Below are 16,194 nucleotides of genomic sequence, written 5' to 3' on the forward strand. Positions count from 1 at the left end.
GCTCATGTTGGGACACAAGGTGATTCGAGAGAGCTCATAATGACTGTCTGAGCCGCCGTTTCCTGCAAATTCCTGGTTCCTGGTGTCCAAAATCCTAGTGGGAACTTTACCCCTTGACTCCTACAGAGTTCCCTGTGAATATGAAAAAAAAAAAAGGCCAGAGAGGGGGCCTGGGCGTGGTGGCTCACGCCTGTAAGCCCAGCACTTTGGAAGGCCAAGGCGGGCGGTCACCTGAGGTCAGGAGTTTGAGACCAGACTGGTCAACATGGGGAAACCCCATCTCTATTAAAAACACAAAAATTAGCTGGGCGTGGTAGCAGGCGCCTGTAATCCCAGCTACTCAGGAGGCTGAGGCAGGAGAGTGGCTTGAACCCAGGAGGTGAAGGTTGCCGTGAGCCAAGATCACACCACTGCACTCCAGCCTGGGTGACAGAGTGAGACTCCATCTCAAAAAAAAAAGGAGAGAGGAGAAAATGATAAACTCAATATTCATTTATAGCTTAGTGTGGATGAGGTTTTCTAGAGTCATTCCAGAGAACAATGATTAAAAGTATGGAGAGAAGAGATTACTAGAAACCCTTCGGATCCTGAGGAGGACAAGGAGAATAATACTGAAGGTGGAAAAGGTTGAAGGAAGAGGACAGCGACAAAAGACACTTTGTGGCTGGTCCGAGTACAATGGTGTTTACAACTAATTAATCACAACCAGCTACCGATGTCTTTGTTCCTTCTTTTCTCCCAGTGCTTTACTTGACTAGCCTTAAAAAATAATGATAAATAAAAAGACACTTCACCTGCACCGCAATTTTGCTGAGAGCCAGTTTCAGAAGTGTACACAAAAAGATTTCACATAACACCCAACTTGTTGCATTAGATTCAAAGGTAGCTATTGCAACTACTCCATGTAATTCTCCCTACCATACAAAACATCCTGATATTTGAGGAGAAAATTATATTATTTAAAAGAGATACCAATGGTATAGGTTCTGGATTTAAAAAAAAAAAAAAAAAAGGCCAGGCGTGGTGGCTCAAGCCTGTAACCCCAGCACTTTGGGAGGCCAAGACAGGTGGATCACGAGGTCAGGAGATCGAGACCATCCTGGCTAACACGGTGAAATCCTGTCTCTACTAAAAAGTACCAAAAAAAAAAAAAAAAAAAAAAAATAGCCAGGCGTGGTGGCAGGCGCCTGTAGTCCCAGCAACTCAGGAGGCTGAGGCAGGAGAATGGTGTGAACCCGGGAGGCGGAGCTTGCAGTGAGCCGAGATCCGGCCGCTGCACTCCAGCCTGGGTGACAGAGCGAGACTCCGTCTCAAAAAAAAAAAAAAAAAAAAAACACTAAATGTCATACAATTAATTCATATCCAGATATAAAAAATTTCTAATAGCTTGAAAGAATTGTTTTTGAGATAGGGTCTTGCTCTGTCACCCAGGCTGGAGTGCAGTGGTGTAATCATGGCTCATTGCAGCCTCAATCCCCCAGACTCAAGCAAGTGCCCCGGTAGTTGGGACTGCAGACATGCACCACCACGCCCGGCTTATTTTTTTATTTTTTTACAGAGATAGGTCTCATTATGTTGCCCAGGCAGGTCTTGCCTGGCCTCAAGTGATCCTCCTGGCTCAGCTTCCCAAAGTGTTGGGATTATAGGCATGAGCCACCGTGCCTGGCCAGAAAGAATTTTAAAAACAAAATATTAAAAGCTACCAGCTTGAGCTGATAGTAGTATTCTTGACTCTTTCTAAATAAAACAAAAAACTGCTCTAAAAAGTGCAAAAGACAGAGAATTCCAAAGTCAAGGTCTAAATTTACAAGGAGCATGACAGATTTTAGCTTAGCTGAAGATGAAGAAAAGTCTCAAATAATTAACATGAAATCCTAATGTCTGTCCAACTCTAAATTTCCTCTACCTGGAGAAGGGCCAGTGACTCTTGAATAACCCAAGAGGTAGGATTCATATTTTTCTTCTGCACTTTTTTCTATTAAGAAAATTAATTCCATGAAGTTTCCAGTTTAGGAAGTTTTAACCCTTTGAAGTTTTCCCAGTTTAGAAATAATATTGATTATCATTAACATCATTAGTTCATTAAAGCCAGGCATCACTGCCTCTGGAAATTACCATTAGCTAAGTATTACTTTAAAAAGTAATATATATATATATATATAATATATATATATATAATATATATATATATAATATATATATATAATATATATATATATAATATATATATAATATATATATATATAATATATATATATATATATACTTGACTAGCCATATATATATATATTCGTGCTCCAAAACCTTGCTTCCTTTATTTAAGGACCCCTGGAGGTCCATGTTCTATTCAAAGTCTTATGGCTCATTCTGCTATCACTGAACAATGACCAACTCCTCATCTACCAGGGCCAGTCTGTCACCAAGTCCTTTCAACCCTTCTTTCAAAATGGACTCTGAATTCAGTCATCCCATTACCTTATCTAATGCAGGCTCTCATCACTTGGTACCATTATAAAAAGCCTCTTCTATTCTCCCATCTCTCCACATTCCGGACTATTCCACCAAACTTTTACCATTTTCATCATATTATTCCCTTTTCTAAGGACTTTTGACATTTCATCGCTTTTGATCAAGTCCAAACCCTTTTGCTGAACTTTGAAGATTGACTTGGCAACCCTAGTCTATTGCTATCTAAACAGGTACCCTATGTAAGTATCTAAAACAATGCCCGGCTCAAGCAGGGCAGGTAGACATGTTACTCTTCCACAGTTCAGACCTCTGCTCCAAACGACTAGTTTTAGTCTTTTTTGAACACACCATGTTCTTCCTGACTCTTAAGTTTTGCTCCTGCTTTCTGTTTAGAGGGAAAAGAAAGAAAACTGGTTACAAGATATGTAGCCCCCTTTTTTGTATCTAGTACCCAGGAATGGCATCTGTCCTGTACTGCTCCTCTATACTCCACCTGCCCTCAAGCCCAGTTTGACTATCACCTCTTCCAAGAAGCTGTTACTAACTGCTCTGGGTGACACAGACTTTTCTCCAAACATCTTTGCCTTACAAAGCCCATGGGAGGTCATGCTGTTCTCTTTTGCACATCCCACTCACCTTTGGCAGAGTGCTGGAAACACTGAAACCAAATAAATTCAGCTAGTTGACCAGAGGAAAAATAGGATATGAACAATCTACTAACTGCATAACTAGTCCCCAAATAACTGCCAGTCAATAATGCTATAAAATCTACTTTGACGTCAAGTAGAAGTGTGAGATGTAGGTGAGACACAACTGCTCAGTGGTTTACATTTCCCTTGATACTCCACAGTCAGTTATAATTTCAGGGATAAGTTGAATGCTTAATTTGTATCAAGCACTCTGCTAAATACCTTACCTATAAGGTGTCATTGGCTTCTTATTACAACCCTGTGAATTAATACTACTATTCGCATCTTATAGGAAACTGAATTTCAGCAAGGTGGAATGATCATACAAATAGTGTTGGAGGTAGGTCTAGAAATCACGCCTCTCTGGCTGTAAAGCCTATGTCCTTAACCTCTACACTAAATCATCTCAGGAATATATAGTCCTGAAATGACCAGATGAAATGAGCACTAGACTAGGCTGATCAGAAATCAACATGTCGGGCCGGGCGCAGTGGTTCATGCCTATAATCCCAGCACTTTGGGAGGCTGAGGTGGGCAGATCGACTGAGGTCAGGAGTTCGAGACCAGCCTGGCCAATGTGGTGAAACCCCGTCTCTACTAAAAATACAAAAATTAGGCAGGTGTGGTGGCGGGTGCGTGTAATCCCAGCTACTTGGGAGGCTGAGGCAGGAGAATCATCTCAGGGAGGCGGAGGTCACAGTGAGCCAATATCACACCACTGCACGCCAGCCTGGGCGACAGAAAGAGACTCTCTCTCAAAAACAAAAAAAAAAAAAAAAGAAAGAAAGAAAAGAAAGAAATGAACATGTCAATATTCACAAGCAAAGATGTCTCCTTTTCTCATGGACTCTGCTTATTCATCAACAATAAATCCAACAATATAGAATTACTCCCAAAAAGTCCACCTAGTGCCCTCATTTACTATGAAAGTCTAGGGGATTTTCCTTTGTTTCCCCCTAAATGTGTGGTCTGCAGGCCACATGCACTGGAATTCAAAAGGCATGCACAGCTCGCTTGATGGCAAGTGTTTTCCTGTGTGACACTCCACATGTTCCTTATTCAAGAATTCAAAGGGAGTGTCCCAAATATCTGCAAAGCATCTTTTTGGGCACTCAGAGCCGCATGTATGTGCAAAAATACAGAGTCCTGGGCCCTGACTATTCTTTGAAATCTTGCATTTGTGATATGCATAAAACATAGGAGGGTGGTTTCTTTTCCTTCTTACAACAATAATGGGTCTCCTGAATCAGAATATATAGGAGTGGGGGCCTTAGAACATGTGTTTTCAATGAGTGCTTTTAATCAGGCAAGGTTGAGAAACACTGAACCTCAGCTCCTGCCCTAGGTTCTCCAGGTAGTTGCCCTTTCTAGAGATATGGGGACACACTGACCATAAGATTAAAATACTTAATTTGGGGAGTTTTCATAAGCATCTTTTGGTGGGGCTTGAGGGTAGGAATTATTTAAAATAAATTATAATCCCTTTTGGAGGCTACCTATTAAAAACCATGAATTTTGAAAGTGGGCATTCTGGAGTCATTTGAAAGAAAAGAGAAAGAGACTGGAACAAACCAATATAAATTGATGGATGAGAAACATCTGCGAGCTCCTAGTCAGAGACCAAGAGAGTTCAAACAATGGTGACAAATTAATTGCAAGTTGTACATCTTGTACTTCAAGATAGAGGTTATTCAGGCAAACCAAAGATGGAGATTTCACCTCTCCACGGCTCTTTTCTGTAAATAAATTAAATTTTGTTACGATGTTGACAAGGGAACAGTACATTTGGTCCAAAATTATAATGTAATAATACTGCTTGAGATAAATAAGCTTTATATACTGAAATTTTCTTTGTGAGGCTTTTGATTGTAACAGGGCTCGTTCTGCTCACATGCAGCATGACCGAAAAAGAAAGGAAATTATACATTTTCTTTCCCTCTGGATTTTGGGTTTGCATGTGTGTGTCTTGAGAACTAGCCACTCAAGATGTCACGAAAAGCGCTGACTATTCCTTGAAATCTTGCATTTATGAAATACATAAAAACAGAAAGGACTTTCATTTTTCCTTTTAGAGAAGCAGCTTGGAAAAACAGAGAAAGTTCAGACTGCAAGCCTAGGGCCCTGAGTTCAGAACATAACTCCATTACTTACAGTGTGGTCTCTGGGTGGCAATCTCTGTCTCTGTACATAAGGAATACTAATACCAATGCCTATGTTGCAAGTTTTTTTTTTTTTTTTTTGAGACGAAGTCCTGCTCTGTCACCCAAGCTGGAGTGCAGTGGCACAATCTCTGCTCACTGCAAGCTCCACCTCCCAGGTTCACACCATTCTCCTGCCTCAGCTTCCCAAGTAGCTGGGACTACAGGTGCCAGCCACCATGCCCAGCTAATTTTTTTTGTAGTTTTAGTAGAGACAGGGTTTCACCGTGTTAGCCAGGATGGTCTCGATCTCCTGACCTCGTGATCCACCCGCCTCGACCTCCCAAAGTGCTGGGATTATAGGCATGAGCCACCGTGCCAGGCCGCATGGTTGTTTTAAGGATCAGAGATAATATAGGTGAATGCTTATTATGACAGAGAAGTATAGTTAATGGCAGTTGTCATTTCTATGTTGGGGTGGATTGATTTGCCTGTTGGGAGGATTTCTTCTTACCACTGTCTTTCAGAGTGACCCTGAGTGAGGACACAGTATAACGGCAGATCATGGGAAGAGGTTTAGAAAAATAGATTATGAAGAGTCAAGCCTTCACCTCTTCCTACTATGGAATACATCTCCATTGGAGGCTAACAGTCTAGGAAACTCCAGGTTAAATGTGTCGCCTGGCATAGTAACCCCAAGCCTGCAATGGTTGTGTGACATCAGATTTCACAGAGCTCCTTACTTTGCATTACTTTGGAGTGATCATGTCCCTTTTCAATTATTACTTTTTTAAAATAGAGATGAGGTCTCCCTGTGTTGCCCAGGCTGGTCTCAAAATTCCTGGGCTCAAGGGATCCTCCTGCCTTGGCCTTCCAAAGTGTTGGGATTACAGTCGATAGCCACCGTGATTGGCCAATCATTACTTTTTAAAGCATCATCCCTACATGGGCGTTATAGGAACACAGAGAGAGAGAGAGTCCTCAAAAGACCCAAAGTTTAAATGGTAATGTTGTTTAAGCATGTGATTTTAACAGATGACATTAAGCTAAGAGCAATGGTGGGCGCCAGTGGAAGAGAACCAAGCCTTCCTTTCCTCAGCACTGTGACCTCCCGCCACATGAGGTCCTTTGTTCAAAAGTGGTGCAATTCAATATGTGTGTTAAGAGGTCACTGAGGGAAGCCATGACGAAGGGCTCTAAGTATGGCAGTTTCACCTCAGACCTTACTATTTAGAGAGGCTCCTCCTCACCTGTCCCATTCATCATTCCTGCTGAAGTCTGTTGATTTAGCCAGAAGTGTGGGAGCACCAGTGAGAAACCAGCATTTCAAACTTAGGCTTCAGCAAATGTTGCTGGAAACGGAACAGTGATATTTTCATATTACCTAACCAGCTGCCAGCTCCTAATAAATGTTTCCTCATGCAGTTTTAACAATAACACACTTTGCTATTGTTAGAAATTGTTAGAGCTCAATGAATTTTATTCTAAAAGAAAGCTAGAATGAGGAAGGAGGAGAAAAAAAAAAAATGAGTTTAAATGACCCAAGGATTCAAGATGTATCCCTAGAGGCATTTCTGGAAGCCACGATCTAACAACACATGATGAAATATCACACTCCCCATCATCAGGTCATATGAGCATGCAACTTTAAATTTCCCACAGAGGCGTGGCATTGGAAAAGATGCTGGAAAGGTGGGGTATGAGGGAGATAACGCTTCTTCCAGAGCAGAGTATACCTGAGGCGTCATTGAGGCTAAAGGCGATGCGTACAGGCTTGTCGGCAGGTACCCTGGCTGTGCTGATCATGTGGGCACCTGAGCCTCCGCCTTCTCCTGGGTCTTCCAGCTGTGACAGCAAGAGAGAGCCATTGTCACTTTATCCAGCATCATCCCCCTAAATACTCAGAGGCCCTTGGAAATTACAGGTGAAGTTATTAAGCTTAGTAAGCATTATCTGCTTATTCTAAAGATATTCCTAGTTTTGAGCTTCCTTTTTCTACGTCACAAGTATTTGCCTGCCCCATTTAAATCTTTTTTTTTTCTTGGTTCAAGAAAAAATTGCTTTTGCAATATACATCTAGAATGAATGAAATATTGGAAATATCTCTACCTGACTTACTCTCTCAGAATCCTTTCACACTGACCAGTTCAATCCTGCCCCATTAAGGTCATATAAAGTATTTTACTTTCAACTGAGGACGATAAAAAGAGATATAGTCTTAATAAGGTATCAGATGGCTTCAAATTAGACTAGCTTTTCATGTTCAAAAGCCCAAATTAAATCTGAATTATTAATCTGAGAGTGGTAAAGAATGAGTTTCATGGAATCATTTAAAGAATACCAAAAGTCGCTGGGTGTGGTGTCTCACGCCTGTAATCCCAACACTTTGGGAGGCCGAGGCGGGAGGATCACTTGAGGTCAGGAGTTCAAGACCCACTTGGCCAACATGAGGAAACCCCGTCTCTACTAAAAATATAAAAATTAGTGGGGCGTGGTGGCAGACACCTGTAATCCCAGCTACTTGGGAGGTTGAGGCAAGAAAATCGGTTGAACCCAGCAGGCAGAGGTTGCAGTTAACCGAGATCACACCACTGCACTCCTGCCTGGGCAACAGAGTGAGACTTGTCTAAAAAAAAAATAAGTAAATAAAGAATACCAAAAGCCACTTTAAAATATCTGTTATATTATGAATATCATGTGCTTTAAATATCTGATTACCTGTAAGTCTATCAAACATTTCTAAGGTTGCACATCTTAATCTATAAAAGCAAAAGACAAGACTCAAAAATATCCTATAGATATTCTACTCCATCTATCAAATCATCATTTAATTAACTAAGGTAGAATGAAGGGAGAAAAACATCCTGCAGATGAAATGGAATAGGCAAAAACACATGAATATTTCTGATTATAATCAGAGAATTTAGCCCAAATATATTTTAACCAAGATATTTGATAATTTGATGTCTACAGGGAACTAGGAAAAGATAGTTATAAATACATGATATCTCTGTTATTTAAAAACATATATTTAACTTTTCTATTTTTAGTCCTGCCTCCCCTAAACCCTCTACTTTCCTTCTCATGTAGACAGTAAACCAAAAAACCTGAATGATATTTTAAGGGAAATATCTCTAAAAATGGCAAAGTATAAATAATCTCTTTAGCCATCCTTAAAGAGATTCTGGGAAATGCTTAGCAGGACATTTTCTCACAGCACGGTTTCTAACTTTTTCCCATAACTTTCCTCTATCTAAAAATAGTGTCCAGAACACTGAATTTTGTTTTTAAAAGTATTTATAGAGCCAAAGCCAATGCACATATATATACATGTATATTTAGACATACATACATATGGAATCATCTTACCCAGCACATGAAAAAAGATCAGGCTTATATTAAAACCCTAGTATAGCTTTGGAGAAAAACCAGCAACTGTTTATCATCTAGTTAGAATCATAATTTGACCCATTTATTTAGCACTACAAGTAGCAATGCACCTAAAAGCTCTCCACTGTCCATGTCATGTAATTCTAAGTTAGAAAGAAATAGTACCATGAAACATTTAATTTTAAAAAAGGGTAATATAAAATTTCTGTTATTTGATTCAGGATTTGTTTTATCTTAACTCTGCCACTCTTCTGTCCAGTCTTATCTGCTTAGAATCAAGCATTTTGTGAGCCACTTAGGGAATGGCATGGATTATCTCAAATTCAGCAGAAGAAACCATTAAAATTCCCTTAACATTTTAGCTAAAAAGAAAAGTTTTACTGTTATGCATCGTACAATCACCGAATCACTTTAGCATAACATCTAAGGATGGAAAGTTGCACTCCTCTTTAGGCTAAATCTCCCAACACTTTCCCGCACCAAGAAATCAAGCACAAGAGGTAGAAATTTACCTCAAGGATTTTGTAAATAGTCCTCTGGTATGGTTTCCAGCTACAGGAAATGGAATTAATAAACACAGCTAATTAGAGTCCCTCCCCTCTGCTCAATGGAGAACACCTGTCTACCTGTGAAAGGATGGTGGCAAGACTGAGTAGACTTTGAGTTCCACACAACATTGACCACAAGAGCCCCTACACCAACTTGCCTTTTCATCACACCGTCTAGGGAAACGAACCACAGGTTCCTTCTCTCGGCTACAAGCTGTAACAGAGCTTTGGTTAAGTTGCTGGTGATCCGAGCATTTAGTTCAGTTTTCACACCTGTTGGCTTACCTCACTTAGTTGAGTGTCTGCACTTGTGTAACCCAGAGCCAGCCACTGCCTTGGCCAGTCGTTGCCTTTGTGGAGTAGAGACTCAGTGAGAGACCGGGCTGCACCTGCTGCATAGCAGCCACTGACAATCTGAGGAGTGGAGACAGCTGTCAGGGCAGCACGCTGCTACCTGCTCTGCCCCAGACCCCAGCGTCCCACGGGACCTCCCTTCCCTTCCCTTCTGCTTCCCTCCACAACCCCTCTCTCCTTTCCTTGCCTCTCTAACAGCCAGGATGTTGTCATGTTTCTAGAAAAAGCAAGAGCAAAAGAAAACCCTCCTCCTGTCAGAGGCATTGATAAACAGCAAGTTGTGGAGAGTCCAAATGTTTTAATTCATTAGTCCTGGCAAACTTAAAATACAAACAGACTTGCTTCACAAGACAGGAATGTCTTCAGCGTGACCCAATCAGTGTCTGTGTCTATTCCAGCAAACTGGCAAAGATAGCATGACTCCAGTCAGCAAAAATGTCGGCCGCTCCAATCAGCTCAGCCAGACCCAGCCAACTTGGACAAGCCACAAGCTGACTCTCAGATGATAGCAGCGATGATCCTGGTTAAGAATGTGAGGTTTGAGGTTGAGCCCGTGTTGGGCTTGATGACTTGATTCATTCTTCAAATGCAACCAACCACAAAAGGAGTCAATGGTAAATAAGAATGGAGCATTAGGATTTGTCAACCTTTTTAAAAACTGTAAACCTGGATGTCATTGGTACTTAAAAATAATTGGATTGCGATTTTGAGGTTAAATAAGTAAAATAAATATTAGGAGAAGGCAAAGACAGCCACAGACTGGAAGAAAATCTGCAAAACACATATCAGACGAAGGACTGGCATCCAAAATATACAATGAACTCTTAAAATTCAACAACAAAAACAAACAACTCAATCAAAAAATGGGCAAAAGATCTGAAAGATATCTCACTACAGAAAATATACAGATGGCAAGTAAGCATATGAAAAGATGATCAACATCATATGTCATTAGGGAATTGCAAACTAAGACAACAATGAAATACCACTATACACCTATTAGAATAACCCAAATTCAAAATATTGACAACATCAAATGTTGGTGAGGCTGTGGAGCAATAGGAACTTTCATTCCATGCTGGTGGGAATGAAAACATAAGATTACATCCCACTTTAGTGAACAGTTGGGCAGCTTCTTACAAAAGCAAACATACTTTTACCACGTGACTCACAAATCACACTTCTTGTTATTTCCCCAAAACCCGCATACAGATGTTTATAGCAGGTTTATCCATAATTGCCAAAACTTAGAAGCAACCAAGTTGCTTCAACAGGTAAATAAATCCTGGAATATCCTGACAATGGAATATCATTCAGGGATAAAAAGAAAAACTATCAAGCCACAAAAAGACATGGAAGTATCTTAAGTGCATATTACTAAGTGAAAGAAGCTAATCTTAAAAGGCTACATGCTGTATAATTCCAACAACATGACATTCTAGAAAAGGCAAAACTGTGGACACTGTAAAAAGATCATTGTTTGCCAGGGATTCAGGAAGAGAAAAAGGAAGGATAAATAGGTGGAGCTTGGGGATTTTTAGGGCAGTGAAACTATTCTGTATGAGACTGTAATGGTAGATACACATCATTACACAATTGTCAAAACCCATAGAATGTACAACACAGAGTGAACCCTAATGCAAACTATGGACTAATAGTGAATAATAATGTATCAATATTGGTTCATTAATTGCAGCAAAGATGTTAATTAGGGGTTAGAGGGATGAGGAAATACATGGGAATTCCATACATTTCACTCTGTTTTTTTCTGTAAATCTAAAACTGCTCAAAAGGTATTAAATACACAAGTAAAAGGACTCAGCAGGTTTTCTTAATCTAATGAATGGAAGGCTAATTTGTTATGATATATAAACAATACAGCTGTATAGACTCAGACAATTAAAACATTCACATATAAGACTATTCTTTTCAGGAATTAATATTACTGCTTTAATATTATTTTATGGTTATAATAAAACTTACTAATGCATTATAATTTATCAAAGTGAATTTCTTATTCACGATCTCATTTTAATCTTCCAGAAGATCCTACACAATAGTCATGGTCAGTATTGCCATCCCAATTTGACAGATGAGCAAACTGAGGCGCAGACAATTCAAATAACAGGGTTGAGGATGAATGACCATAATAGAATTAAGAACCCAGATACGATCCAGATTTTCTAATTATTAGTTCAAGCTGCTTCCACTACACCAGGATGCACTCTATATCAAAGATTTAATTGGCCGGGCGTGGTGGCTCACGCCTGTAATCCCAGCACTTTGGGAGGCCGAGGCGGGCAGATCACAAGGTCAGGAGATCGAGACCATCCTAGCTAACATGGTGAAACCCAGTCTCTACTAAAAATACAAAAAATTAGTTGGGCATGGTGGCGGGTGCCTGTAGTCCCAGTTACTTGGGAGGCTGAGACAAGAGAACGGCATGAACCGGGGAGGCGGAGCTTGCAGTGAGCCGAGATTGCGCCACTGCACTCCAGCCTGGGCGACAGAATGAGACTCCGTCTCAAAAAAAAAAAAATTTTTAATTGAAATTTTTGGTTAAGAGTAAGTTCGACTCTCAGCTTTTGTTTGGAAGAGACAAAAGTATCACTTTCTTCAGTGGTCCAGCATCCAGGTTCATCTGACACTAGCCATCTTTATCACGACACCCAAGTTCCACCCCAAGAAAATCAAAGTTCTGCATCTTATGTGTGCTGATGGGAAAGCAGATACCACATCTGTGCTGTCTCTCAAATTGGCCCCCTGGGTCTGCCTTCAGAAAAGCTTGTGGTGATACTGACATTGCCAAAGCAATCGGTGACTGGAAGTGGCTGAATTCTAGTGAAACTGACAGTTCAGAAAGGACAGACCTAGGATGAAATAGCACCTTCCTTTTCTGCACTGACCATCAGGCTCTCAAGGAACCATACAGAGATAGAAAGAGACAGTTACATGTTAAACACAATGGAAATATTGCCTTCTATGATACTGTCAACAGCTCCTGACCAACACAGCACAGATCTTTATCCACAGAACTCTCTGGAATCATTACAGTGAACCTTGGGATTGCCCACTGTGTGAGCTGCAGCATTGACAGCTACATCCTCATGACATTAAAAATGACATTAAGAGAGGTGTGGTAGATGTCCAGTTGGTAAAGGGCTACAAAGACAAAGATTTCATTAAAAGATAATTTGACAACAATGAGAAAGGAACAAAAAGAATATGTCTAAATTGTCTAAATGTTCTCTTTCTGAATCTGATAACATAAATTCAAGGTTTTCACAGTCACAATTAATATTTACCAGCTCCTCTGTTCCCATATGAGCAACGATGTGTTTCTTGGCTCTTTATCCAAACACTTTCAAGAGAGTAACAAATCTGAAATCCAAGTGAAATCCCTTCCCATAACTGAAACCCAAAATAACTACATGGTATTTTAAGAATTTAATAGAATTATATAAATTCAATCCAGAAAGGATGTGTTTCTGCATCAATAGATAAACAGATTAACAGTATGTTTATTGGGGGTGGCAATAATGTATAATTTTTATTTTATTCTTTTCAGCAACAAATGTGTTTTTACAGTTATTTGGAAAGTTATTTTCAATAATATTCAAGGAGTTTTTCACATACTGAGCTCTAGCCTTGCTTCTGAATTATGATCAATAATACACTCCTACCATAGACCATTGTCACAATTATATAATACCGATTTCTCAGTACAACTCAATATGTATGTTGTGAAGGCTTGGTACGTTCCAGGCTAGTGTTTCTCCAAAGTACCTGATTACTAGGTGCCTTTAAAAAATACCCATTCCCAGGCTTTGCCATAGTGACTCAGTAGTCTGGGTAGACTCTCATTCTGGAAATTTAAAAAAGAAACTTTAATGGTTATTCACAGCATTTAGAGAATAGTTGAGAAGACATTTTCCCCAACATTTTAAAGTCAGCTCTGTATTGCTATGTGACATATGCATCCGGTAGTCTCCAACAAAGAAATATTCCATGATGGCAAATCAGTCTTCCATTATATCCAGAAGTCAGCAAAATTTTTCTCTAAAGGGCCATATTAGAAATATTTTACACTTGTGAGCCAGGTGTGGTGGCTCACATCTGTAACCCCAGCATTTTGGGAGGCCAAGGCGGGATCACCTAAGGTCAGGAATTTGAGACCAGCCTGGCCAACATGGTAAGACCCCATCTCTACTAAAAATACAAAAATTATCCAGGCATGGTAGCAGGCACCTGTAATCCCAGCTACTCCGGAGGCTGAGGCAGGAGAATCACTTGAACCCGGGAGGTGGAGGTTGGAGTGAGCCGAGACCGCACCATTGTACTCCAGCCAGGGCAACAAGAGCAAAACTCCATCTCAAAAAAAAAAGAAAAAGAAAAAAAGAAAGAAATATTTTACACTTGTGAGGTCTTAAGGATCTCTGTCACAACTACTCATCTCTGCCTCTGTAGCATAAAGGCAGCCATAGACAACATGTATAGGAACGGATGGGCTCTGACTTTATTGACAAAAATAGGAAACAAATGTACATGGCTGTGTTCCAAAAACACTTTATTTACAAAGAGAGAGCAGCCTGCATTTGGCCTGCAGACTATAATTTGCCGACCCCTTCTGATTGAACATCCAGTGGACAGCCTTATCCTGATTGAACATCCAGTGGACAGCCTTATCCTGATTGAACATCCAGTGGACAGCCTTATCCTGATTGAACATCCAGTGGACAGCCTTATCCTGATTGAACCATCCAGTGGACAGCCTTATCCTGATTGAACATCCAGTGGACAGCCTTATCCTGATTGAACATCCAGTGGACAGCCTTATCCTGATTGAACCATCCAGTGGACAGCCTTATCCTGATTGAACGTCCATCAGACAGCCAAGGCGCAGCTCCCTGCACAGTGCCGTATGGCACGGGCAGACTCTTCTGGGAGAAAAGTAACTCTTCTTTTGCTGCCACTTTCTTTAATTCATTCTTCCCAACTCCATCCCCATAGAAAAATTTTGTCAGATTTCTCGGTTAGTAAAGCAAAAGTCCCAAAATTATGTATTAACCCTGCTTTTCTACAAAGCACTGATAAATCTGTTTGGAAAAAAACCAGTGAATAAACACCTCTTCCAACTGGTTCATGAGACTGCATGTGCAGGCCACGGTGAGAAAGTGCCACAGGGACCTATTGCATATTGTGAGCTAGTCTTGTGCCGTTGTTCTTTGGAGGACCTCTTCCTCTGCTCCTGACCCCAGCGAAATGTCAGGTGAGGTTTCCCAGGTTCCCAAAGAAGCCTTCTTGCAGTGCTAACTTGCAGTAATGTTGTTACTCCTTCTCAAACCTTCTTGTAGGGCAATGCAATGAAAAACCACAAAGCAAGGATCAAGGCTCAATGACAAAAACAAGACAGCACCTCCCCTGGGAACTTCTTTTTATTTTAATTGACAAATAAAAATTGTATGTTTCTAGTGTAAGGATTTCTGATCATATACTGTCACAGTCTTTGATTTTAAGGGTAACTGGGAGCCACTTTTCCTAATCCAAGTTCACTTTAGGCTTAAGATAGCAGAATGATCAACTCTGTATCATTGTGCCCCCAAAGCTCAAGAGAGGAATGACAGGGGTTAGAACCACTGAACCACTCAATGGTTTCTCTTTCACTAGCTTTGTGGTTCCCTTACTGAAGGAGACAGAGCAGTGTGCAACATTTAAGTCAGGCCACCTGGGTCTCCAACCCAGCTCTGTCTCTTACTCATATAGGACTTTGGTTAAATTCCTTAATAAATTATATGCCACAACTTCCCCACATATAAAATGGGGGATAATTATAGTACCTGTCTTACCGGTTGTTATGACAATTAAAAGAGTAATACAAGTATGTGCAACAATGCCAGAAATAAAACAGGCACTATGTAAATAGAAATCATTTTTTCAAGGGGCAAAAACATAGGGAAAAAACCACACCCAAAGGGTACCTAGATTTAGAAGACCTAGGTTTGCATGGTGATGCTGCCTTCAAAAGCTGTGGAAGTTTAGATCAGACACTTCATACCTCCAGGACTCAGTTTTTTCATCAAGGTTAACAAACGTTTTTGGAGAGGGCCAGGAGATAAATATTTTAGGTTTTTCAGGTCATACACTTTCTGTTACAATTACTCATCTCTGCTGTTCTAAGTTGAAACTAGCCATAGACAATATGCAAATGATGGATGACTCCAATAAAACTTTATTTACAAAAACAGTAAATAAATGTGCATAGCTGTATTCCAGTAAAACTACAGACACTGATATTAGAATTTCATATGATTTCCAAATGTCGCCGAAGATTATTCTCCTTTCGAAATTTGTCAAATATTTTAAAATATTAAAACCATTCTTAGCTCCTGGGCCATACCACAACAGGCTGTGAGACAGATTTTACCTGATGCCCAGAGTTTTTGGACCCTTGATTTGTATAGCCAGCAAGCAAGCATGGACTAACTCAGGGTTTCCCCAGATGGGGATAACGTGATGTGTGTGTAGCCACTGTTTTGCCTTTTTAACTTGACTTAGCTATCTATTTATCTAATGGGTTAATCTTTTATCTAAATATTTTATTCATAA

The 16,194-nt window shown here is 40.2% G+C and overlaps 1 protein-coding gene across 2 annotated transcripts in view; it reads right to left on the reverse strand.

The window, feature by feature from the left end:
- Positions 1–16,194, reverse strand: part of LOC104663649 (MAP3K7 C-terminal-like protein) — a 72,597-nt gene that overhangs the window by 35,436 nt on the left and 20,967 nt on the right. Inside the window, exons 1-3 of one of the 2 annotated variants that reach the window (XM_030915876.1) lie at positions 9,776–9,800; positions 9,520–9,648; positions 7,033–7,141 (exon numbers count right to left, since the gene is read on the reverse strand). In XM_030915876.1, coding sequence (XP_030771736.1) covers positions 7,033–7,102 — 70 coding nt within the window. In that variant the 5' untranslated portion in view covers positions 7,103–7,141; positions 9,520–9,648; positions 9,776–9,800. Of the gene's footprint in view, positions 1–7,032; positions 7,142–9,519; positions 9,649–9,775; positions 9,801–16,194 lie in introns of those variants that run through there. The other variant, XM_010364927.2, reaches the window with a different exon arrangement.

Source organism: Rhinopithecus roxellana, chromosome 13 (assembly GCF_007565055.1).
Source record: "Rhinopithecus roxellana isolate Shanxi Qingling chromosome 13, ASM756505v1, whole genome shotgun sequence".
Classification (NCBI taxonomy): domain Eukaryota; kingdom Metazoa; phylum Chordata; class Mammalia; order Primates; family Cercopithecidae; genus Rhinopithecus; species Rhinopithecus roxellana.